Below are 27,986 nucleotides of genomic sequence, written 5' to 3' on the forward strand. Positions count from 1 at the left end.
AATTCTGATTACGTTGTTTTCCAGGGTTTTCTCAAGACAGATGGGAAACATAAAGGCAGACAGTGGCCTACATAATTTTTGTTTCTCGTTTCCGACCAATGATTACAAAATCACTATGAAAGGGATAAATTGGTACTCATCACATGTAGTGTAGGTGGTGTGTTACAGACAGACACAGTGGAAAAACTGCTAAGCTTTCACCTTTCACACAAAGTCCTCCTCCAGAGGCAGAAGGAAAACACACACACACACACACACACACACACACACACACACACACACACACACACACACACACGGCTACCGTCTACTGCTGCTTGGAGCCGACTGTGGTTGTGCCGGTGCCAAGCAGCAGCTGCAGTAATCAAAGGTGGGTGGTGGGGGTAACTAGGAGGCATTGTGTGGGGGAAGATGTGCTGCTGTGGTAGCAAGCAGTGACATGACGGGGACTGGATGCAGAGATATAAGGTTGTGCTGGTGGAGGATGAAAGGCAGAGGGTGTGAGCATGGAGGCGGGAGGGGTGGGGGGGGGGGCGGTGTTCGAAGCTCACTTTTTATGTTTTTCTTGAATAACTCGAAAATTGTTGCAAAAATGTTCGTCAGTACAAAATTAAACTACAGTACATTTCCTATGAAAAATATCCTATTCTTTTTTGTCTAGAAATACTAGCTTCTTTGTTGTACGGTATTGAAAAATTGCAGATTATCACTAATAATGACAATACTACGTCAAGGATAGATTGCTACTCACTATGTAGCTGAGATGCTGAGTCGCAGATAGGCACAACAAAAATACTGTCACACAATAAGCTTTCAGCCAACAAGGCCTTTGTCAAAAACAGACAACACACACACACATGAACAGTCTCTCACTGCTGAGGCCAGACTGCGAGCAGCGGTGCACAATGGGAGAAATAGTCTTGGTGGTGGTAGAGGTGAGGAGGCAGCTCTGGTGGTGAGGGGAAGGGTGAAGTGCTGTTGTGGGAACATACTAGGACGAGATGAAGAGAGGGTAGGGCAACTAGATTCAGCTGAGAGGGTAGATGGAAAGCAGGGGGGCAGAGGGGGAGAGGCAGTGGAAAAGTAGAGAAGTAAAAAGACTGTGAGTGTGTTGGTGGAATACAGGGCTGTTTAGTGGCAGAATGCGAACAGGGAAGGGGATAGGTGGATGTAGAACAATGACAAATGAAGGTTGAGGCCAGGGAACACACGATATACTGCAGGGAGAGTTCCCACCTTCACAATTCAGAAAAATTAGTGTTTGTACAAAGGATCCATATGGCACAGGCTGTGAAACAGTCATTAAAATGGAGACTGTTACCTTGGGCAGCGTACTCTGTGTGTAGTGGCCTGACTGTTTCTTGGCCACAGTTTGTTGGTAGCCATTCATGTGGACAGACAACTATTCATGGGCCAGCTAGAGGAATCCTATCTAACCATCTAGAATCCAAAATATTTCACCTGATTCATATTCATTGATGAAATCTTCATGATCTAGATTGAGGTTGAGGGCACTCTATTTACATTTGTCCAGAACCTCAACACCTTCTCCCCCATTCACTTCACCTGTCCTCTTCGACCTAACAAGCAGCCTTCCTTGATGTTGATCTCCACCTCAGCGATGGCTACGGCAGTACATCCATCCATATCAAACCTACCATCCACCAGCTATACCTCCATTTTGATAGCTGCCACCCATTCCATACCAAGAATATCCTTCCATGCAGCTTAGCCACCCATGGTCGTTGCATCTGTAGAGACTAGCAGTTCCTCTCAATATATACCGAGGATCTTGCCGAGGCCTTCAAGGACTCTAATTGTACACAAACAGAAATCCTGTGGTTTATCTCTCCAGTCACCTCCCACCATCCGGACACAAAGGATCATTCCCCTTGTGACTCCTCAGTACCATCCAGACTTGCGTAGCAGAATTACATTCTCTGTGGGACCGATGACCATCGCAGTCTGGTCCCTTTAATCCCCCCAAACCAACCAACATTCTCTGCCAGCATTTTGACTACCTGTCTTGTGTCCTGAAATGAGGAATGTCCTACCAACAATCCTTTCCACCCCTCCCACAGTGATATTCTTTTGCCCACTCCTTGTCCATCCATACACCACACCTGCTCCCAACCCTGCCTCATGGCTCATATCCCTGCGATAGATTTAGATGCTAAACCTGTCCCATACATCCTCCCACCAACACCTACTCCAATCCGGTCACAAGCATCAGCTGTCCTGTCAGTGGCAGGGCTACCTGCGAAACCAGTCATGTGATCTACAAGCTAAGCTGGAACAATTGTGCTGTGTTTCAAGTGAGCATGACAACTAACAAGCTGTCTGTCCACTTGAATAGCCACCAACAAATTGTGGCCAAGAAACAGCTGGACCAACCTGTTGCTGAGACACTGCCCAACACAACCTTCATTTCAGTGACTGCTTCACAGCCTGTGCAGTCTGGATTCTTTCTATCAGCTCCAGCTTTTCTGAATTGCGCAGATGGGAACTGTCCCTGCAGTATATACTACATCCCGTAACCCTCCTGGCATCAACCTTCGTTTGTCATCATCCTACACCCACTATCCTCTTCCCTGCTGCCACTCTGCCACTATACAGCCAACCGAGCGAGGTGGCGCAGTGGTTAGCACACTGGACTCGCATTCGGGAGGACGACGGTTCAATCCCGTCTCCGGCCATCCTGATTTAGGTTTTCCGTGATTTCCCTAAATCGTTTCAGGCAAATGCCGGGATGGTTCCTTTGAAAGGGCACGGCCGATTTCCTTCCCAATCCTTCCCTAACCCGAGCTTGCGCTCCGTCTCTAATGACCTCGTTGTCGACGGGACGTTAAACACTAACCACCACCACCACTATACAGCCCTCTATTCCATCAGTGCACTGAGTCCTTTTAATTACCTCCTTTTCTGCTGGTCCCCCCCCCCTCCCCCCTCCCTGTGCCCTCTGCCTAACCTCCTGACTGCGCCTAGCTGCCCTACCCTCTCTCCACCCCATCCCAGTATTCTCCCACAAATAGCACTTTACCATACCCCACCCCTAACCTGCCAACCCTCCCCCTTCCTGCCCAACCTCCTCCTTATCCCAACCACCCAGATTGCTTCTCTTTTCATGCAATTTGCTCACAGTGTGGCCTTCGCAGCCAGAGACTGTGGTTTTGTGTGTGCGTGCGCACGTGTGTGTACACTTGCGCACTGTCCCTTAAAAAGAGCTAATGCTGAAATTCTAGTGTGAATACTGTTTTCTGCTATGTGTTTCTATGCTTCAAGCATTGACTCGTTATTGGTGAGTGGTTACTTTTACCTTATTTCCCATACTGCTTCATCCAGTATTTCTGTTATTGTTGAAATAATCTTTTGTATTCCATGTAGTGTTGGGAAAATAAACATCCTCTGGCATGTCTGTGCATTGTGTCACCAGTGATTGACAAAGCACAATAGAAAACTCTATATCTCCATGAAACACCATGTAGTTGCTTCTTGCGATGTAGTGGTATAGATAGAGCATGGTATCACCTGCTCACCTTAAGTTTGCTGACCTATGGAAAAGGGAAGTGCATGACCACAATCCGGTGACCTACATTCCTCCATGCTTTTACCATTGAGATCTCCACCTTCTTACACCTGCAGAACACTATTTCTCTTTTAATGTGGCTCTATTACACTTAGATATGGCAACAATTTAATATTTGTTCTTAACCCACTTCATTTAACAGTAAGCATTATTAATTTTATAATGTTAATACATTATTTTTAATAATTGTGAATTTTCTATGCTCTGCAACACAGAAACTATTATTCCTAGATAAAAATGAATAGGACCTTTTTTGTAGAAAATTTAATGTAGTTTAATTTTGTACGGAAAAACATTTTCACTAGAAATCACAGTTTTAGTTATTGAAGAAAAACTTAAGTGATCTTTAAATGCCGCCCCCCCCCCTCCCCCTACCATTGCTCCACCTCCAGGCTGACACCCCACCAGTGGAGGTTTTAGTATTTTGTTTATGATATGCCCTGTTACTGCTGTACAAAACTGTTCAACTGTCATTGAATGGGCTGCTATGTCAAACTGCAGTTGCAGTGTAAGCAAGGTCTTAGTATTCTATAGACACCTCAGAAATGTTTCCTGTGCTAAATGATTTTTGTTGCTTTCCTATTCTTCCATAACATCTCACTGTATCCATGTGGTGCTTAACTTGTATCAAGAGAAGGAGTATTTGGATCATGTATTGTGAAACATTTTTGGGAAATATAATCCAGTACTTCTGCTTTCTCTACATTATCCTCTGTTTCAGGGCTAGTACATGGTCTGGGCTACTGTATAGTTGATTTTAATTTTTTGACTAATTTCATTTATTATTGAAATTCAATATTTTCCATCAAAGTGGCAGATAAAATTTTACTTGGGTGTAGATCTAACATTTTATCACATTGCTTACCTTGTATTCATTTTGGTTTCATTCACCTTTTGTCTGTCAATGAGGCTTCAGCTTTGCAGAAATCTGTGCTGTAGCTATTTTTGCGTTTGTATCAACTTTCTACATCCCTCGTAACATTAGTAGTCACTCATCTGACAAGGACCTTATCATGACTTTTCCCTCCTCTGCATTAATTAAATGGAAAAATTTGGGCCTGTTAGTTATTGATATCTAAAGTTTTTCCCCTGATAGATTTCTAATTGCTCAAGACAATAATTTTTTTAATAGAAATAAAAGTTTACAACACACTCTCAAATGTTAGTCCCTAGTGGCTGTTTTACCCTCATAACCTTCTCGTTCAGTAATTGTAAAATTAAAATGTCACCTTGCTCCAGTAATGTGAGCAGGAAATTTAGCCACAATATTTTCCAGTTTCCTTCTGAACCCTGTGGCACTAAACCTCTAGAGGCAACCGATTTGACCCACCTTTGATGATGCCATCACCCAGGCTATTTTGTATTCTGAATCTGTAATGATGTCAATAGATATAATGTAGTTATTTATTGCAATAAATAATATTGTTGCATGTGGCATCCAGCCTATCGTTGTGACATAAACCATCTTGGAACTTAATATATCAACAAAAGCAACCAATTATTGAAAATATAAATGTAATTGGATAACTTAAAAAAAAATATTTACCAAGCAGCAGCAGAAGTTGGCAACTACTTCTACAAGGCTGCGACTTTTTAAAATTGTGTCTTGAGATGAGATCCATTCTGTCAGACATTTTGGCCACTACACATAGAGTAGCTTTCTGTTGACCTCCCAATCTGTGCAACATCCTTGTCAGACCCTGTACTCCTTCTGCACTCATTTCCTTACCGTATGACTCCTATCCCTCAGACTCTTCGCATTGCAAGACTTGCCTGTGCATCTTCCACCACCTGTACCAGCCCTTTAACTAGCAAAACATATACTATCAAAGGGAGAGCCACCTGTGAAACAGATGTCATAAACCAGCTGTTATGTAAACACTGCTCATCCTTTTGCATTGGAATGACTTCCACAAGTTACCAGTTAGAATGAATGGACATAGGCCAAGGCTGTATAATGGCAACACACATGCTGTACAACATGACAGTTGTGACCTCAGTGCCTGTATTACCACACATGGCATCTGGATTGTTCCCCCAGACACCTTTTTCTCTGAACTCTGCAGATGGGAGCTGACATTACTACATGTCCTTGGTTCTCACCACCAACTTGGCTGTAATTTTTGTTAATTTCTTCGGTTTCAGCATTTCTTCTTAGTAACTATTCCTTTCTTCATTCCCTTTTAGTTTTCTATATCTTTTGTTTCCTAACCCAGCTATTCTCCCCCCCCCCCCCCCCCCCCCCACCTCCATTGCATATGATGCATTTAGCTTTCCGCTATTGTTAACTTGTGTTCAATGTTTTAGCAGTAATTTCTGTCTTGCACATTACCCTGTCTTCCAACTTTAAGCTCTCAGGTTTTAAAATACCGTCTGGTGCAGTCCCCAACAATCACTTTCCTTCTCATCCCATCTGGTAAGTCTCTCCTGACCAAGGGTTCTGGACAACTTTTCTCAACTCTCCTCATTTTCTAAACATCACCAATTATTTTCCTTCACCCCTTTTTTCCCCCCCTTCAACGCTTCTGCCAGAGGAGGGAGCAACTGGCTCCAAAAGTGTGCAGATTTCAATTGGAATTTAAGATTTGGTGCTCTTCTTTTCTGATTTTGGTCAGATTCCTATTGCTAGTAGCATGTGGAAATTACTACCATAAATAAGTAACATTAATTCTTGGACTTATCAACATTCCTGCAGTTCACAAATAACTCATTCGTTCTTACTTTCAGCTGTGTGTAAGATACACAGAGGAGAATATGCCATGGTCAAAATATGGAACAGACTGAAGAAAAATATTTCAGCCTGTCAAATTCAGATAAGAGATGAGTGGTTTTCCTATGTCTATAGCAACACTTTCATGTACTTTAGTAGCTTTACCTGCAGATTGTTGGAATGTGTGTATTGTAGAGTGTTATGTCATTTACATGTGCTAGCATCTTTCATAAGGATTCATGTTAACAGAATATGTTCGACTATCAACTTATCTGAAACAATGTTTAGCGTGTTTTGATGGTATTTTGAGGCTGGCATTGTCTATTGCAACTTCATACTCACTTACAAAGAGTCCTTGTATATTGAAATTGCTATCAATTAGATCTATTCATTGTATGTGTAACAGCATTCATTCATTCATTAACTGTTCATCCTCCGTTCTGTGACACTCTGATGTCAAGAAATGTATTCATATGATTCTTATGTATTCTTTGAAAATGTTGGGGTTTCTGTAAACAAAGACAAAAATTTACAAATTAGTGAGTGTATGATAAGAAATCCAGAATGAATGTTCCAATCTGTAGCAGTGTGTGTGGTATTGTGCAACTTCTTGGCAGATTAAAACTGTGTCATATAGGACTTGAACCTGCAGCTCAGCCTTTTTCGGATAATGCTCTTACCAACTAAGCTATTCAAGCATGATTCCTGACCCAACCTATCAGCTCTTCTTCTGCCAGAACATGTCTCCTACCTTCCTGATGCCAGTGCTTAATGCTTACCAAACTTAACTTTTACAGGGATTTTCTGCCACTAGTGAATATGCAATTACTAACCAAGACAGTATTTTTAAAAACCAGATTTTATTATGTAAGTTAAAGCTTGCAACCCTAGTCAGCTCCAAGGAGCTCCATTTCCAATTTTCTGTTATTTGATGTTTTGCAGCATATGTTTTATTTCATTGCTAATACTTTGCAGCCTTCCAAAACCAGAGAGTGAGATTGCAACAGCGGCTCCATCTGAAATTCCAGAAGAAACAACAGAGACAAGAAAGGTAGTGATATTCATTAATTTTTTCTACTTGTAGTTATTTACAGCTACCACAAACGAATACTGAAATATTAAAATTAAATACAATAAGTGGTGCTGTTCTTTCTTGTCTGAATGGCAACAGCACATTAAAGCACACACTTACATATTTTTAGATTTAAATATTAAACATGCGTTCTGTGGGGCCTGTGAAAAAGAATGTAGTATAGGGTAGCAGGGGGAGAGCAAGAACAAATTTGTACCTCCTGTAAAATGTAATGTGGTAGACAGACTGCTTATATTGTTAATGCAGTCATAAGCTGTACTGCAGACACAATTACTGTTGGACTTGGGGAGGGGGGAGACACATTGTATCAGTTTCTGTGTAGCTCAGGGACAGCCAAGAACTCTGCACACATGTGGATGTATCTCATCTTAACTACTCACTTTCCCCCTTCACTGTGGTTTTTGAGTGTGTAGAAGGGTTAACTACGAACATGCTGCATTTGATGGTAGAGCAACTGTTCATGGAACACTGAACAGATTGTGTGTGGCTACGTTTCTTATTATGATGTATTAGCAAATTCGAAAATCTGAAGCTATGTACAACATACCATGATGAGCAATATTGTACTGTTACTGGCGGTGGGTACAAGAGAATATACCTAAAAACATTAAAATTTATTCGTGCAACATTTAAGCTGAGATATAATAAGAGGCAAAAGCAAATAATTTCTATAGCGTGCTATTAAAGATGGAATAAATGATTTTAACTACGTGTGAAAGAAACAAATTTTATTATCTACATCTCTACTGACATTTCAGTGGCTAAAATTTTCAACAATATACCTCTCAAAATTTCACCATTATTTATTTTTGTTTTACTGAAGATTGGCACACAGATAGGTGCAGACAGTTTCACAGATTTTCCTCTCTCAGGTTGTGTTTGTCGCTTGTGATCTAGTGGCTAGCGTCGCTGCCTCTGGATCACGGGGTCCTGGGCTTGATTCCCAGCCGTGTTGGAGTTTTTCTCTGTACGGGGACTGGGTGTTTGTGTTGTTGTCATCATCATCATCATTATTCTTGACAGTGACTCGATTGGACTGTGTGAAGAATTGGGCTGTGCGAAGAGTTGGGACTTCGTTCGTAGAGAATTGGGACTTCGTTCGGGCTCTGATGCCTGCGCAGTTGAGCGCCCCACAAACCAAACGTCATCTTTCAGGTTCCTCTATAATGATGATCCATGTTGTTTAATTATTGAGAAAACTGTCACACACGTGTTGATCCAATCACTGACCACTTTTGCAGCCTCATTATGCAGACGTGGAAAATCTTCCCAAACAAACCTATGTAGAACTCCAGGACAGTTTTAATGTGAAATAACCTGTTTTTTAAACTGAATGCTGCAGGCCGATCAGTTCAATGTGCAAATGCACAGGGGTGCTTCCAGTCAAAATTGCAAACAATCTCCAAAAGACCACAAAAACTGATGTGAGGTTGGCAGGATCCTGGAAAGTTTTGAAAACTGTTCCCGTATTTTTCAAAACCAAAATCAATTCTTCAAAATTCTACTCTCTTTAAGACCAAAGAGCTTAGGGAAATTAGTGGAATTCTTTTTCAGGCATTGTACTTTCACAGTAGCAACTTTTTTACGTACATAAACTTTTCACGAGTTCTGCCGCCTCAGTAAATCATTCTTTTATGAACTGAAAAGTTTATTTGATATGGAAAGTTTAAGCAGTATGCTGTAGCTTGCTTTTAATGGTGGCCTGGTGTAGTTGGTTGCTGGCTAAGAACAAGAAACAGTGAAACTGACTGTGAACACGTAGGAGTTCTACAAGCAAATATGTACAAATAAAAACAGCAAAAACTCTGTGATTAGTATATTTGTATGGGTTTCTCACACTGGGATTGGATTGCGTCTTTTTAGGTCTGCCAACTCCTTTTCTCTGTCATTGCAAACTAAATTTTTAAATTCTTTATACTTTGTATTGTAATGCCACTCACACTCACAGCAAATTTTCAGTGCCTGGCCATTATGTGACTGACTACATGATAGACATTGAGATTTCTCGTTGTTTGTATGGCGGGGGGGGGGGGGGGGGGGGGTTTGAGTCTGTCATTTTCAAAGCCTTGTGACAATAGGTTGATAGATTACATCTTTTTGAGTGTATGTACTGTTGCAACAACCACTACACTTTCAAATTCCTTTAAACCACAAACAAATAGAGCGGCATAAAAAGCAGTGGCACTTTGATTCTGCCAAGTTGAATCATGTTGATCGAAAAATACTGCACCATATGTCGGAAGAAACAGTGCTGTATTGCACTGCTCCACAAAATGCTGCTCTGTACTGAGTGGTTCCGGGAAGTACTAAGTACATCTACAATAGATCTAAGGAAGCAGACACATACAGAGTAACTGTGAGCCAGGCTTAGGTATGTCAAAAAACACTTAAGATAATGTCAGAAATACATTTTTTGTCCTGTTATCTAAAGTTATATTTTTTATGATGATGGTAAGACTTCAGTCTTTCAAGAAGGGAATGAGAGGTCAATACACCACTTTAATTTCTCTCATAAAATTTCATTATGTGAATATTCATTGTCTTGGTGACACCACAGAAAATTAGTCTTTTATGTAACTCTGCCAAAACTGTCTTAGTTATCCCAGAATGACAGTGTGTTGGTTGTTCTTTACGGAAAGAAGACAGAGGTTGAACTATTTCCAATGAATTTCCACTGGCTTGTATAACAATTTGCATTTATTACATGAGGATTTACTAGTGTACTTGAAGTGTGGATATCTGAGTACAGTTAAAACAAAACTAATAGCTTCTCCTTTTTATCCTAATTGTATTTTTAATATACGATCTTGTAATGTGATCCCCACTGTTGCCTCCTTTGAGGCTCCCCTTCTGTGTCTGTGCAGTGTTGGAAACTCCATGTTGTACTTTCTGTGCTGTAAATATGTCAGCTGGCAAACTCTTGCCACTGCATGCCACGTAAACCAATAACAACAAAACACAAACAACTATTTGAACTAATTTAGCATATTCTATGCAAAAATGTGGAGCTATGTGCTGTTTGAAATGTGCACTTTAGTATACTATCAATAAACGACACAATTACTTGTTTAAAAATGAAGATGAGGGAATGGAAGACTTCGCAAGTCTGACTCAGAGAAATCTACTGAATTTTAATTACATAAAAATTCTGTACTTCAGACTGTCATGGACTACTTTGTAAAATGATGGAAATAATGTAATCTGTGAGAGGTCTCTGTTCTCCCACCCATGTTTAAAAATATTTCGCATGACTTTTTCAATATTTTTGGAGCGACATCTCCTTACAACAGCGAGTACGGTTTTACTGTTCTGTTTGTAATGTCATTCAACTTTGTGTTTCAGTTGCTACTTTTAGTTGAACATTTCGTCTAGTGTTTACAAAATAAATGTCTTCTCCGAGCCCTTTGTGCTTGCAAATGGACTTGAAATAATATTGTGTGAGTAATAACAATATGAATTGTGATTGATTGGTACTCACCACACGAGAGATGTTGAATGGTAGTCACACATATAAAAGTAGACTAAGCTTTCTGAACACACACACACACACACACACACACACACACACACACACATATATATGTTCATACACAAGCGTCTCCACCCTATGCCATCATGAGAAAGTTGTTACCCCTTCACCAGCATAGTAGGCTTCAACCAAAACCAATTTTTAAGAATTATTTAAAGAATGACCCCCATCACCTCTGGAGAATAGCTCATGTTCCATGCATACTGGAAAATAGACCTGGTGTCTATAATAGCGAACTGAACAGGCCCGCAGGTATGACCTGGAATGATGAGTTAAAACTTTAGCTGAGTAGCTACCTTCCTCCCCAATTCAGCACTATCAGACTGATATGTTAGATCTTCAGAATACAGCAGTACTAACTGTATAAAAATCTTGTTTGTATTTCAGCTGTGACTTGTACACTATCAAAACAATTAACATTCATGTTTGTCACTTCATTAATACAGCATACAAAGACCTGAACATAATTCATTGGAATGTTGGACATCAATTTCACTCTGCTTTGTGGAGGAATAGCTACTTTCCTGTAAAGTTGATCAGTTGTGGACTACAGTAATACACAAACATTGTATACGTGACAAGATGTTGCTGTTCACGATACAAAGATAACGTAATAAGCTTCATAATAACATATGGTGATCGTGTAAAGGTGTAGCTTGGAAACTGATCCCGTAGAGGGGATTGATCACACAGGTCTGATGGAAACTTTGTCTTGCACTGCATTACGTCATCTTTCTTTAAGCAAAATCTGCCCAACTAACCATTGTAATGATTCATTGGGCATTATATATTCAGTCTATTGTTGGCATGTTTACTCTGCCTCAGGGCCCATACACCTGAAAGTCAGGGGCTGGTGTAACGAAATAGTGCTCCGTAGTTCCAAATGTTACTTTAGTATGTTTCATCAGTATATACATAAGTAGCTTTTAGCTGCTCTTAAATGTATAATGACTTATATGCACAGGAATTATCCAGAAGACTAAAACATTAATTAACTAAATATGCTATGGAACCAAAATCAGATAATTCTGGTATATTAAATGGCTAATTACATCATTTTATTTGCAGCGAACATTGAGTACAAGCAGTTCGGGTTTGCAGAGTGACCTAGATAAATCAGGAGCATCTACTGAGAAAGTAAAAAAAGAGAAGAAAAAGAAGAAGAAAAAGAAGGCCAAACTGGAGCTAGAAAATGCAGAGGAAACAGCACAAGCTGCAGAAGGGTTAGAGGCTAGTACAGAGGTTAGTATTTTGTAATCCTAAAATTGTGAACCATGCAGAATGAAATGTAATTATGTATTTGGACAGTTCACTTCTCCCACACTGAGTAACAGGAATGTAGATAAGGATAAAAACTCACTAAGCTTCTGGGGACAGTCTTTTGCCACAGTTAAAACACATGTATATCAAGACACACATGCAAGAGGACATAGCTTTTCTGCACTACAATGGTAACATATAGCATGGCAATTATGAGACTATTGTAATCTGCACTATGGTATATAATTCCCATTTCTCAATATGAAACAGTTTTGTAAATTACATGAGTTACTTCAATGCACCTCGTTCATATTTGTTACAATATCTTGCAAAGCCTCACAAATTGCTAAAAAGAAATTATATTTCCAATTTATATTTGCTTTCTGCCTGGTAGAACACTTTCCTGATACTACAATAAAGCAATTACAGTATGACTTTTGAATTTCGGTGAGGGTCTTACATACCACAGTAAAATAACGTTGTCCTAAATGGATCAGAAAGACCCTGTAGCATGTCTGCTGTGGCCTTCCATGGGTTTCGGAATGCAAGAAATTGATCAGCTAGTATACATTCGGCAAGTTCAGTGACACATGATGTCTGGGTAGACATGCAGTGTGCATTTCCTCAGTCATTGGTTTGACCCATCTGTGTATTATCAGTTCTGTTAGGTATTGTGTAAGTGATGTCATATCAGATAGTTGTGACACTGAGATTGGTATCCCTCATAATTCTGTTTAAAGTAAAACTACACTCCAGCTCGATCATTAGAAGTTATGGAGTACTTACTTGTTAATGATATTGCATGTATATTTACATGTCTATGCTTCTGTTCCATCTAACAATACGAGAGAAGGAAATTTGCTACTCACCATATAGCAGAGATGCTGAGCCGCGGTAGGCACAATAAAAAGATTCACATATCATAGCTTTCGGCCATTAAGGCCTTCCTCAGCAATAGACTCACATACACACACGCAAGCGCAACTTGCGCACACATCTGCAGTCTCAGAGAGCTGAAACTCTCTAATTTGACAAATTTGCCTGGTGTTATAACAAAAAAAAAGGAGGGGGGCTCTTCCAGAGTATAGTTTCAGCTCTCTGAGACTGCTGATGTGTGTGGAAGTTGTGTGTGTGTGTGTGTGTGTGTGTGTGTGTGTGTGTGTGTACTACTGACAGAGGACTTAATGGCCGAAAGCTATGATTGTGTGAATCTTTTTATTGTGTCTATCGCGGCTCAGCATCTCCGCTATATGGTGAGTGGTAACTTTCCTTCCCTCATGTTGTTACATTCCATCCTGGATTTTCCATTGTTAGACTTCTCTTCCGTCTATGTGACAATGCCTCAACAGTTAAAAGATTAACAGAAACTGTAGGGATGTACATCCAGTTAGATTATAGATAGTATTTGGAGAAGAATAGGGGAGGGAGGAAAAATGGAAAAAGTTGTCAATTTTCTTTTTTTGTAATTATTTGAGGGGTCTCATTTGACAAATTTGCCTGGTGTTGTAAAGGTACAGTACAATTCTAGTTAATGTAGTACGTAGCACGATGAGCAGAATTGTAAGAATTAGAGGAATAATCCGTATCACTTCATGCAATGGGGGGCTACCTTCATAGTCTCGGGTGTTACTGAATTTAGCATATGTTAAAATTCAGGAGTAAGTAAGAAATGCGTACTTTTGGTTTTCTCAACAAAAAAAAAAAAGATAAATAAAACCTGTCCCGAGATACAGGCCTCCAAAAAGATGACACTGTGAACACCATTTTGAAGATACGAATTTTGGAAAAGTTTTTAAAGTTCTGTATCTCTGTAACAGTTGTAGATATTTTGTTGTCGGTTTTTTTTTAAGATAATCGCTTTATGATTACAATGGTATCCTCTGTTTGGACATATCTGTGAAACAAAGTTCTTTTACTGTCACCTTTTGAATTTTTTTTATAGTTTACAGAAAAAATTTTTGTTTTGAAAAATGCCAATCCAGAAAAGTTTGTTTTTTTTCTGTTGATTAATACCATGTAGTACTATATTCTATGTAAAGGAGAGCTTCCACTTTTAAGTTGGACAGATTTTATTTTTAAAAAGCTTTTTTTTTTTTTTTTTTTTTTTTTTTTTTTAACTTTCAAAGGTAATGTGTATTCACTGAAGTTGTTTCTTACTAATTTCTTTGTTACAGTGTTCATTTCTGTTGTAGTTATTTCTTATCACTTTCTTTGTTGCAGTTATGAGCACTTTCTTTGTTGCAGTTATTTCTTACACTTTGTTGTAGTTTCTTGTTAGTTTCTTTGTCGTGGTTGTTCATTGCAGATTTCTGCATTGTAGTTGTTTAGTGATAATTTGTTTACTGAAGAGGATTCTAAAAAATCTTAGAGCATCCAGTTGGTTCTGTGTTTTTGTGAGGAATTTGCCAGTTGATACAGTTGCAGTGTGTTTTGTGAAAAGGACTGGTGTAAATGTCTTCTGACTGGGGCCACAGGAGAGTGAAGTGTGCTGACTATTTGCATATCTATAAAAGAGTGATACATAAGACAAAAAACAAAAAAAACAGACATCAATGTTTTGACAGAATAACAACAATGATAGTATCTGAACAAGGTGAAGCCTCCCATGGTGTAGATGATACAGATTTTGCATCTAGAGGAAGAATTAAATACCCTACTACAGAGGGAGGTGTTAGTCCTGTTAAGAATCAGTGGTCAATGAAGTAGAGTCATAAGCTCTATGCATCAAGAAAGCACAGAGAACTTACTAAAGCTATGGATGAACACCACAGCAAAACTGACCACACTCTTCAAAGTAGAAATTCCATCTTCAGAAGAAAATGAACTAAAGCACTCTTGCACCTCTTGCCAGGAATTTTTCACAAATATCAATTCAGCTGTTGAATATTGTGCATCCCGCAGTGAAAAAAAATGCAAGTTTTAACTATTATTCCAGAGACATTTTCAAAGAGAACATTTTTGAACCACATTCCATCAGTATCAAAGTACATGGTAGACAAATCAAGAAATGTGAGGTCTGTAAAAGGAGTCTTTGGAAGACCAGATCACTATTTTGGTCATGCTGTAGAAGCATCTCAAGTTCAGATAGTGCAGAACTCCTAAGATAAATGGGTTTGTTCTCACCAGAGTGACAACAAAAAAGACACTATAACGGTAACAGTTAAAGGTAAAATAGTTGTGAAAGTGAAGAGGTACATGACTCGCAGCATTAAAGAAACTTTTGCAGTTTATAAGAGCAACTATACAACTTCAAATATTGGAAGATCAAAATGTTATGTACTAACTGAGTGGTTAGTTCCACACCCACCTAGATGTCTGTTTTGGTGTGAACTGTGTGAATTTTGAACTTTGTGTGGTAACTTTGAAGAACTTACCAGAACATGTGACGTATGACACCTTGCTTGAGCATGTGAAGTCATTAGTAGTCTCTGACATAAAGCGAGAGACTTGTTTGTTTCAAGAATGTGGTGACTACCCTGGGAAGGGAGGACTGTCTTTACAGGCACTTGGCCTGGAAGACGTAGCAGATAACTCTGCAGAAATTACATATGCGACATTGGAGCAAAATAAACTAATTAGGAAAACTGTTGCCTGTGACAATTTCATTGATGAACTTGGCAAATGGTCAGTGAAAGCAGTAACACACCAGCATCTGAAGAAATTGCAACAACACAGTGCAGAAGTGGAAGGGTGTGTACAGGCTGAAGAACTATGTTTAGTGCTTCACTGTGATTTTGCTGAGAACTGAACTGTAATTCTCCCAAGACTTGTTTGTTTCAAGAATGTGGTGACTACCCTGGGAAGGGAGGACTGTCTTTACAGGCACTTGGCCTGGAAGACGTAGCAGATAACTCTGCAGAAATTACATATGCGACATTGGAGCAAAATAAACTAATTAGGAAAACTGTTGCCTGTGACAATTTCATTGATGAACTTGGCAAATGGTCAGTGAAAGCAGTAACACACCAGCATCTGAAGAAATTGCAACAACACAGTGCAGAAGTGGAAGGGTGTGTACAGGCTGAAGAACTATGTTTAGTGCTTCACTGTGATTTTGCTGAGAACTGAACTGTAATTCTCCCAAAGGAAGTACAAGGGTATCATTGGAGTAATGACCAGGTTTCACTTTTTACAGGAGTGACATATTTCCAAAACAAGCCCACAAGTGTTGCAGTTATAAGTGATGACACAGGACATGACTCAGCACATGCTTTACTAGCAATGCGCAAAACTCTTCAACTGCAAACAGGCACAGAGAAGATCATCATCATTTCTGATGGTGCTCTTAGCCATTTTAAAAATTATTACCAGCTGTTTGAATTGAGCAAATTACTTCTGCTAACTGACCGGGTATGCAGTGGTACTGGTCATGGGAAGGGGCCTTGTGATGGTGTTGGAGGCTTGCTGAAGTACCATGCTACAAAACATAATCCTTCCAGATCAAATACAGCTGCGATTCAGAATGCTGAGGATTTTACGAGAGTCGTGAAATTTTGCACATCCACAACCCTCATTATTTTGTCCAAAGAGGAAATCGAAGAATTCCGTGAGCAGAAAAGAGAAGAATGGTCCAAACAAACTACTCCTGTGAAAGGAATTCAGAAGACACATTTTTGGACTCAAAGTGATTGACGAACTTATAATGCATGCACTTTTAACAGCATGTAAGAAGAAATTTCATTCATTCGGCGAACACCTCAGAAACAGCAGGATAATATTCAGATTCACAACCTGAGAAGGGGTATGCTTGTGGTGTGTGTGACTGTGGATGGTGACAGAGATTATAGACACCAGTTATGAGTTAAATCAAATTGTAGTGAACTTAATGGTACCACATGAACCAGCTGCTCTATATAGGTTTCCAGCTGGAGGACAGCAACAATGCCATCAGTGCTCACTTCCTGTTCACAATGTTTTGAAGATTGTAAGTGCTCCAGTTCCTATTGGTTCATCAGGAAGGCATCACTCTATATCAAAGGGAGATACTGAAGCAGTGGAACACATTTTTAATTAATTGACTGGCTAATTTGAGTACAAAACAGAGTCCACAGAAGTTGTATAAATTGAAACCTTTGTCTTTGGATATTTCACATACATTTTGGAACCATTTAAAATGCTTGAAACATGAGTCTCTTACTCATCTTTCAAAACTAAAATTATGTTAAAGAAGGCTAGGTTTTGATTTTTATGAGCCTGTTATGTAATAATGTGGTAATAAAACAGGTTTTATGTATGGCAGAAATTTCAATTGTTAATAAAACTTGTACCATCTAAAAGTGGAAGCTCTCCTTTTCAGAGAATGTAGAACTATATGGCACTAACTGACAGGAAAAAATCAAAATTTTATGCATTGGTATTTTTGTAAAAAAAAAAAAAAAAAAAAAAAAAAAAAAATACTATTAATTGTAAAGAAAGTTCAGAACTCCAAATGGAGGATTTCTTTGTAATCATAAAGCAGTTACCTTAAAAAACAAAAAAAAACAACAAAATATCTAGAATTGTTCCACAGATACAGCATTTTAAATTTTTTTCCAAAATTTGCATCTTCAAAATGGTATGCGCAGTGTTATCTTCTGAGTACATTTCCCCCCCCCGCCCCCCTTTTTTTTGGGAAAACAGAAAAAAAATATGTGTCCTTCATTTTAACATATGTTAAATTCAATAATGTCCGAGACTGTGAAGGTAAGAGTTTTTCCTAGCGTGCCTGAATTGATATGGACTATGCGTAGAAGAAAGATCAAAGCTATGAGACTTGTTAAATACTTCTGTTGCAGGCCATAAGTACATTTGATTCAATATAAAAGGCTTCTGTTAGGTTTTCAGATCCATTACATTTTGTTTCCTCAGCAGTAGCATTCTGTGTCATTTCGTACAATTTAAGTAGGTTTTCATGAATTGCCTGCAAATAGTAGGGCAATGGGTCTGTTGTTTCCTTGGATGTATGTCAATATATTTTAATCATGATAGCAATGTAGCATCTAAAATGCAGTCCGTCCACCACTCACATGTCTAATCTTCTTCAACATTCTTAGAGCAGTTCAATCAATATGCCCAAGAGAAAAACACACCTATAACATCCACAACTGTTTTATGTCTAACTATGCTTATAAAATGGTACTCGTGCTGCTAGTCACCAGTTACATTCATATTCGACAAATGAGCAATGTCAAGAAGACCTGTGTGGTTGACATGGTGGTATGAAGGGCAGTTTCTATGCTGTAGTCTTGTTGTCACAGAGAATGTGTGGTGGGTGGTAAGAATAATTACAGGCTGTTTGTGGGATTAGTAGCCTAGCTTTGAAATACTGCCTCATTACTATTCAGGAGAGATGATGAAATTTGAATGTGCCTGAAGCCAGGTGACCCCTTTCTTGGAGAAGAGACCAACAATTGCTTGGTGCAAATTGTGTGGTAGTTTCAGCATACATTTTAATTATTTGCCACTTGTCACATTATCCACTCTTTCTTTGACTGATTTGTGTTCATTTACTGCTTTATCTCATTTTTGTAGCTGCTTCAGAGCTCTTCTTTTGAATATCTACAAGCTAATATAGTCCTGGTCTAAATCAGTTGTCCTCTTTGCTTACTGAAATAAAGTAAGTAATCCTATAGTTGTTGAAATTTGCTTTTCTTGTGTTCTAAATTCAAAACCCAATTCTTCAAGCTGTGAGAGCCAAATAGCATCTTTCAAATGCTTGTACATGTTGCATCTGTTATTTTCCAGTGTAGAATATGTTGAACTATGGGGATGGATTTGCTTTTGACAGAAGAAAAGATAAGATAAAATTCCACAGCTTTGTAAACTACTCAAATTGCAATAGTTTGTGTAGCAAGCGTTATCCAACAAAATTCCAGGCTTGTGGTTGGTGTTAACAACTGATGATTCTTCAATAGTAAGGACTTAAATAAACAGCAGTTTCAGAAGCAAGTAGTTAGCTTACTCTGTGTTGTCTTTAAAAGATTAAAAGACAAACCTCTTTGGGGGGGGGGGGGAGGAGAGGAGGAGAAGGCGGAGGAGGCGGAGGCAGATGCTTCCTTCTCCTGTTGTATAGAATGGACCTCATTTCAGCAGGACACGATTAAAAATAAATATTTTGACTGCACATAAAAATTTATTAATTAGCTTCTAACATACCTTTCCAACAATTCGATGACAGTGAATGTGACAACTTCAAATCACAAAATTGGTGCACCTTTGATTTTCATAGATTCTAATCAGTATAATAGTGATTTTTGAGTAGAAATGACTGCAAACTGTAACAGAAAACTTTATTTAAGCAACATGAAACTTTATTTGTTAATATAACACATTTAAACAATTAATGAAGTTTACAATGCTGTGGCTGTGAATACAAAATTTAAGGTTTTCCAAGCATTTGTCTACTTTTTTGTTGTCACTGCATGGAACACAAGCAGTTTTTGTAATTTTCTTCGAATGTTTTATGCTTGTTCTTTTTTGTACATCTCACAGAATGTACCACACTTTCTGTCAAACTTTCTTGGACTCAGCTGACATCGGCGTCTTTTTGAAAGCTGGAGTTCTGTGGGAGGTTCACTATATTGTCTTCCCGTACCCCAGGTTCTCGAACAAGACCTTTTTGATTACAGTTATCATCTTCGTATGTCCTTTGGGCTATTCAAATCCTTGCCAACATTCAGCAGAAAATTTCTCCTATCTTGCGTAGAACTTCATGGAAGAATTTGATTTTTTTTCCGTAACATATAAGCATTCAAATATCCTATGTCGACAATGTTGAGAAATAAGAAGTAAGGCCATCTTCTTGTGGTTCTTTTCAAAGAATATTCATTCACATCTTGTCTGTTGTATCTACATCCTCTTTGATTGTGCTATAAAGCAAAATTATGTTTTGTTTGTAGCTTTCAGTGTTGCCTCCTACATTTATGTTGTTATGCTCAGTACTACGCAAAGTCAAAGCACTGGGACATGTACACCAAAGTAACCTCATTATGAAAAAATGAAAAAGACAGATGACATTGCTTTCTTTATAGGGTTTGGTAACAAAGCTTCAGGTATTTCTTGCTTATTCTTCCTCATTGATTCTCTAGCAACATTAAATTGCAATTGGAAGAGGAAAAAAAAAAAAAAAAATCGGTAGTGATGCTGTAACCTGCTCTGAGAGCTAGTTAGATCCAGCTTGACGCTTTGTCCTTAATTTGTTTTCTTCTGGAGCACTCCCTTCTTTTTCCAGTGTACTCTTGCAAGCTCAGTGCATAATTTGATTCAGCTTCAACAAAAGCCCATACTTACACATTCTACATAGGTTTCGACTTCATATAACCCTCAGAAAGAGAAAAATTGTTTATCTATTGAAACACATGAACGAGGATTGTGATTTGACTTGAGTTGGTTGACAAACAATTTGACGTTGTCCCTGATAGCAGCAAGTTCATAATTTTTTCTCCTTTTGTTTCTTGTAGTGATGTCATCAAATCTGACGAACATAGACGACTGCTGAAATCAAATTTGAGACATTGAAGCAAGGAAAATGTCTCCTTTGTACATATCATCTGTGATCTGCAACAATTCTATAGACTCCTGTTTAATTTTCTGAACACGCACAGTTATCTGCACTCCAAAATATGAGTACATTTCATCAACATCTTTCGGCAACCATTGTTTCTGCTTTTTCTGGATATCTTGCATTTCATTCCTCATAATATCTGTATACCTTTTTGTTGGTGAAGTCCACAAGGAATTTTTAAAATGCTGTTTTCAAAGAACTACTTGAAAGCTTCACTTGCTGATTTAGCTCCAGTAGATGCTCCTGCAACTCCTGGAAGCACTTCAATATTATTATGAACTGATTGATGCGTAGGTTTTCGTGGATTTATTGACCAAGATCTTCCATTTTTACTTACAAAATTTTTATTACTTGGTATATTATCAGTATCATCATCAACACTATTTTCTGTTTCATCTGCTATTTCTTCTATTACCTCTAACATATACTCAGTTCCTGAAGATTCTGATTCAATGTTATTCTTTAGTTCTTCGCTATCACTATCATTCCGTGTCATGGAAATTACTTCACTAAGGTTCTTGGGTTATTTAGGTCATACATGTTGTGGTACCTTTATGACATTTTTGTTTCAGTAACACAAACAACACTTTTAACCTCTCAGATCAATGAATAAAATCTTCTCAGTTTTCAAACCGCGTAAATTGGATTAAAATTCCCGAGCTTTTGATGGCTGTTTCTGCCATTGTTAGGAGTAAACCCTATGATTGCCGGGGCTGCCACAGTTTTCTGCATATAGGTTGTGATTGCAGCTGAGGATGTCAGACTAACTTCCAGCCATATACTAATGAAAGCTAAGCCACCGAAATCTAATACTAGCCAAGAGGAATGACATGGCTTACGCTTATTGCATGAGAATGACAACTTGGCTGTCTTGTCATCTGACAAAGGAAATGACACCGTGGTTCTGAACACTGAAGGTACTACATTTATTAGATGACTTAAACCGGAAGCTTAGTCGCAGTCCGACACAGGCCATCATCAGAAAGACAGTGAAGTTATTAAAAGACTGTGGGTTACCAGAAAAGGTGGTTAAGAAATTAAGGCCTTGTACTGAAAGACCTCCCAGGCTTTATTTACTGCTGAAGATACACAAAGAAAATGTCCCCCTTACACACACTGTTAGTGCGATCAGTTTGCCCACCTACAGAGTGGCAAAACATTTTGCAGAATTATTAGTGCCAAAACTGAAACATTGTGAACACCATGTTGAAATACTCAAGAAAATGAAAATAGGCCAAAATGATGTAATGGTTAGCCTGGACATTGTCACTTTTTACAAGGGTGCCAATTCAGGATACACTGGATATTTTGGCACCACAGTTTCCATCTGGAAGCGTCAAGTTGTTCCATCATATGACAACAGACTTCTTGTGTTGCAATGAATACTATGAAATGACGGATGGCAGTGATGGGATCACCATTGTCTCTGGCAGTAGTGAATTTCTTTATGAAGCACTTTGAGGAGTTTGCTCTGAACTTCGCAGCATTGCGTCCATATTGCTTCCTAAGGTATGTTGAAGACACCATCCTGATATTGCCTCACAGTGAAAGTCCACTACAGCAGTTCGTTTATCACATTAACAGTGTCCATTCCCACATTAAATTTACCATCGAGATGGAGAAGGATGGCAAGCTACCATTCTTGTATGTTTTAGTTAGGAAAAGGCAGGAGGCCGGCCTGGTCATTCAGTATACAGGAAACTGACACACACTAATCCTCGCATTCGGGAGGATGACGGTTCAATCCCGTCTCCAGCCATCCTGATTTAGGTTTTCCGTGATTTCCCTAAATCGTTTCAGGCAAATGCCGGGATGGTTCCTTTGAAAGGGCACGGCCGATTTCCTCCCCAATCCTTCCCTAACCTGAGCTTGCGCTCCGTCTCTAATGATCTCGTTGTCGACGGGACGTTAAACACTAACCACCACCACCACCACCACCACCACCACCACCACCACCACACTAATCAATCCGTCAACGCCCATAGATTTCACCAACCCGTACACAAGAAAGAGGTCTTAAACATCTTAATACATGGAGCAAAAGTTATTTCTGATGACAACCACCTACAGTCTGAATTGCAGCACTTGAGACATGTATCCAGAGAGAATGGTTATAGCAAGAGGGACATTGCAAACACTTTCAGGTGCCACCAAAGATGGATGCCTTGTGAATCAGCAGAAGAGGCCAAGCCAGCTGCTTTCCTGCCATAATGTTTGACAAAGAGCATCAAGTTAGGATGTGTGCTGCAGAGACATGGACTTAGACCGGTGTTCCGTTCTGCCGCCAAGAAACAAAGTGTCTGCACCCTGTCAAAGACGACACAGTTCTCTGTGTGTCCAGTATATATGGTGTCCATTGCGAATGCGATAACATCTATGTAGATCACAGGTTTGCACAGTTGCACAGTGTTGTATAGAGTACAAGCAGAATATTAAACGAAGTGAGTACAAGTTGGCCATGTTCAGCACTGTTTGGAAAAGGGGCACAGATGCCGTTTGAAAACATGGGAGTTTTGGCTCTTGTGTCAACATATTGGAATATTATGCGACTGGGAAATGCATGATAAGCAACAATTTTAACAGAGACCCTGGGATATACAGTTCATAGGGTGTGGGGAGTGAGCCTCAGATGTCAAAAGGAAACAAAGACAGATGCTTGATGCTTGTACAGAGGCAGAATGGCAGTTTCAAATGTGGCTCCGGCCCCTCACATCACCTGATGTCACTTGGTCCTTGGGGTGCTGGAGCTGCTATGAGCTGCCGAACTCACTTTCCGCACGTGTTGTTTTGGCCCTCTCTGATTGGTGTCAGAGGCTGCAATCACATATAAGTGGAAAACCATGCCAACCTGGCAGTCAGTGGTTTTACTGATGATGATTATGATGATGATGATGATGATGATGATGATGATGATGGCAGAGAGAGCCCATAAAAGCTCGAGAATTTTATTCAAATTGACGCGGTTTGAAAATGGAGATTATTTTATTCAGGCATGCTGCCGCGAAGACTCTGAGGTCTCAGATAAGTGCCAAATAATAAACTAAATGAAGTTGGACAAAACAACTAGTCATGCTGCCAATATTGAAGGTACTGAAATGTTTGGTAGTGGCATAATTAATTTGGTGACATGAAATATTTTATAACAATTCCTGTAGCACAGTTCTTATGATGATTTTTGAATAATGTGTATTTTACTAACAATGAAACAGTTCCTTGTTTGCTCCTTGCATTTGTCACAAATATGCAAAGTGTTTATTGGATGACAAAGACCGGCATTTTCCTTTGATCAGGCACACCAGTGGAATGAAGACAAATCATATCCTGAAAAATAAGTTCTCATCTTAATCACCTAGTTATGTAACCAATACAAGAGACGTGAGGTAACGAGTCTATCTGAAAATAAGAGAAAGTGTCATTAAGTACAACCACTGATTTCATGTCAAAATAAGAAAAAATATAGCTTTGGGTTCTTGACTTACACCACTTGGTAGGCTGAAGGTTAACTTGCATTTTTAAATATGAACCAGTTGTCAGCAATTGGAAAGTATTTCTTTCTGAGTTGTGTAGAATATTGTCATTAAAGAAAGCACATAGAATTTTCTGACTGGTGAAAGTATTAAAATCCTTATGTTTGTATAGCTACATCATGATTTAAAATGATACTCAAATTACAGATTTTTAAGAGTATTACAGTTGCCTTCCTCAAGGTGTAAACTATACATATCCCGAGAGAGGCAGCTGTGACATGCTGTAACTGTCTGCTGTTGTACTATTTAGATAAATTAATTGTTGAAAAGAACATTGTGAAGCATCCTATTCTTATTTGTCAGCATACTTACCAGTGGTACTTCTTACAGTATTAGTTGCAATGCTGCTAACAGGTTACCAAATATGTTACTGAACATTTTTTCTACAAATCAAGTATTTATGTCCATTATTTCTGAATTTCCATGAATTTATGATAACTATTAGTTGTGTTTTTCTGAGGCAGTGTTCTACAATGTTGCATTTGGGAGCGTTAGCTGTAAAAACATGGAAGGTTTTTAGTAAGGTACGAATGATTTGGGCTTAACAGTCTAAAAAGCTGATCTAACACCCACAAGAGGACACATTGTAAAAATATAATTGATTATACAAATGTGTAAGTCCTTTATGGTGTTTTGTTTCAGGAACCTACTAAGGAGAAAAAGAAAAAGAAGAAGAAAGATAAAGATAAAGATAAAAGGAAGGAAGAAGGTGAGGCAGCGTGAAATTTATGGAGTGAGCCATTTGAAAGAGAAATAGGTTTTTCATTTATGAGTGCTATATTGTGTGGTTATTCTGTTTAAATTAAACAGATAATAAATGTGGCGTGGTGGTTTTAAAGACAGTGAAAGTAAAAATGGCAGCCCAGGCACTGTCATTTGTTATTTGTACAAATAAATTTTTTATATATATATTTGTATCTGTTGTTTTTAACTTTCACATAAGTGCAGCAGAAAAATAAAGTCTTTTCTGTGCAAACCCCTCACCTTTTCAATGTAAAAATAATTACTAATCTTTACATCTGAGAAAGGAGGACTGCAGTTGCAACAATATTTGCTTCTGTGTTCTTAAATAGACTAGCATTGTCATATGATAGGTGTGAACAACACTTAAGTTTTGATTGTCACTCTTGTGTGGCTTTAACAATCAAAACTTTAATACTACAACTATTACTAAATCCTAATCTGTTAAAAAATTACCTACAAGAAATCAATTAGTTGAAGAAAGAGACAGATATAATCTAGAGCTTTTTTACTCATTAATCAAATACAAATAGTTACTGCGGTTACTTTGAGTGCTGAAATCATAAAAGTGGCAGAAACAACGATCCAGTGAAATCATTGACCACCCATTTATAAAAATGTCACAGCAAACATTGCATATGGTAACAAATAACCAAGTAATGATGCCTTAGAAGGGCATGGTCCAACCCGACATGTTGAAGCCTACCCTGAAACTTTTCTCACAAGAAGAATACACTGAAAGTAAGACACTGCCAAAATGTTAGCTGCCAAGACTCACTGCAAGTAGATTTTTTTTTTTAATGTTGAAGTTCCTTATTTTTGCTGTATGGAGAACCTCTTAGAGCAGTGGTTTGCACAGCTGTTACTGCATATTGAGCGAGTCGGTGAATACGCAGACACAGTGATGACAAGTAACATTGCGTAATGTCAAAAGTGCACACAGATAAATTTGCTTAAATCATACCAAAAATGTCTCAAATCATTAATTTTTTGAACAACATGAACTCAACAGCTAAGCTGTTGGATGTGTAATTGTTACACGAGCGGTGAGAAAATCGAGGCAGTGTGTAATATTACATTACAGAAGACTGCCATTAAATGGGACTTTAATTTATTGACATGAAATATTTTATAGCAATCCCTGTAACGCAGTTCTTATGTTAATTTTTGAATAACACATATTTTACGTACAGTGACACAGATCCTTGTTCCCTGCAGTTGTCAAAAATGATGTGTCTGTTGGATGACAGAAACAAGCAATTTTCTTTACATCAGCCACACCTGATACAAATCAATGCATTCAGGCACTTCTTTGTAATTATTAGTACTGTGTCAATTACAAGACTTCTGCAACTGGTCCTAATTTGCCTTGAGGTTCATGAAAACGGATATAAAGTTGTGGAAACCTTAATCCACTGATACTTATCACTCGCATTGTTGTATACTAATGTGCCATAGCATTCAATGACTGCACAGCGGCTCTGTCTTCTTTTATCATTTTCAAGTGCAGTTTGCACATAGATCTTGCACGAAGTTGACTGACGGCCTTTATACTTACCTTTTTAAGGGATAACAGGATCACGTCAGCTACAAATTTCTCTATAGTATTACCTATTAATGACATTTGTAGATGTTTACCTGAAGTAAAGTAAATAATTTTGCAACTTCCTTTTCTGTGTGATTTCCTGAATCTGTATAACCAGATGGCGCAGTCTCGTACATCTCTCTCAGTAATAGTGCATTGACTATCACAAGCAGCTCTAAATCTTTCGTATAGGTTTTTTTCACTCTTTTCAGAGTTTCATTTTGATGCATACTTTACATTTAGGTAAATCTCTCTTCCATTTATACAATTTACTTTCAGATTTTATGAAGCGAAACAGTTCACTTTAAGTGCTTTCTTTCCTTTGTTTAACCAAAAATTTTACAGCCTTTTCTTGTCACTGAAAGCTATTACTGTAAAAGTTTCTTTGAGCTTGGAAGGTAATTGTATTTTTGTTCTGGACTTTAATTAGCACGTGTCATTGTGCAAACCGCAGTTCATGGAATCGTCAGTTATTGCCAGTTTCTTCTAATGCTTACACTATTCCTGATAAAATGTTGATGTCATTGGAATAAATTTCCAAGTTATTAACTAATAAATAACATGTATATAGGTCTTCAGGAGAAATGTATGATTTCGATATTCATGTTTTATCTTTGGAAGATGTAAAATATATTGGGTTTCACATTACTGTGAAACTCTTTAACCCACACACAGACAGATGCTAATAGCAAGCACAAACAAAGAGGAGACAAAGAGAATTAAATTCAGTTTCATCTCCATTGTTAATGGCAATACAACAAAGGGAACTGTTAATAATTATGGATATTAAATGAGTTGAAAATCCTAGTGAATAGTAATTGTGAACAATTGTAACAGAGAAGCTATTGACGAAAACAAAATCACCTTACAAATTACGGATGTGTTTTACCATGTTACCTTTTTACCGATGTGAAGACAACTGAGGATGAGTGTGATCCGTATTGCGCATATGCTGTCTGCTACAACTGAGGTAGGGGTGTACATTTCTCCAGCCGCCTGGTGATATATATAGTTGCAGTTCATCTTAGCAGCTAAAATTTTGACGTGATGTTTCTTTTGGTGTATTCTTTATAAAAATATTTCAGAGCAGGTTTCAGAATGTTGGATTGGATCGTACTCATTAGATGCACTCCAATAGACACAGTGTACACCACTAACTGTCTCTAGCATCAAACATACGAATCCTTAGGTGGTTACAAGAATCACTAGTAGAAAGTGGTAATTTTGCTGGCTGTGATATTATTAATGGCAGAATATTCAATCTTATGCTGACTTGATAGGACTACTTGTGAGCTATCTCTGCAATCAGTCAGTGACTTAAGGGTCGTTTTTTTGTGTGTCCCCAGTACCCTGTAGTGACGCCATACCAGAAACTGAATATAGTCAGTCACCTCTAATTAAATTCTTTCCAGT

The 27,986-nt window shown here is 38.5% G+C and overlaps 1 protein-coding gene across 2 annotated transcripts in view; it reads left to right on the forward strand.

The window, feature by feature from the left end:
• LOC126262952 (H/ACA ribonucleoprotein complex subunit 4) overlaps positions 1-25,161 on the forward strand; it is a 63,996-nt gene extending 38,835 nt beyond the window's left edge. The window contains exons 11-13 of one of the 2 annotated variants that reach the window (XM_049959897.1): positions 7,272-7,347; positions 11,987-12,160; positions 24,890-25,158. In XM_049959897.1, coding sequence (XP_049815854.1) covers positions 7,272-7,347; positions 11,987-12,160; positions 24,890-24,970 — 331 coding nt within the window. In that variant the 3' untranslated portion in view covers positions 24,971-25,158. Of the gene's footprint in view, positions 1-7,271; positions 7,348-11,986; positions 12,161-24,889 lie in introns of both variants that reach the window. The other variant, XM_049959896.1, reaches the window with a different exon arrangement.
• Positions 25,162-27,986: the final 2,825 nt, after the last annotated feature.

This window comes from Schistocerca nitens, chromosome 6, assembly GCF_023898315.1.
Source record: "Schistocerca nitens isolate TAMUIC-IGC-003100 chromosome 6, iqSchNite1.1, whole genome shotgun sequence".
NCBI classification, from domain to species: Eukaryota; Metazoa; Arthropoda; class Insecta; order Orthoptera; family Acrididae; genus Schistocerca; species Schistocerca nitens.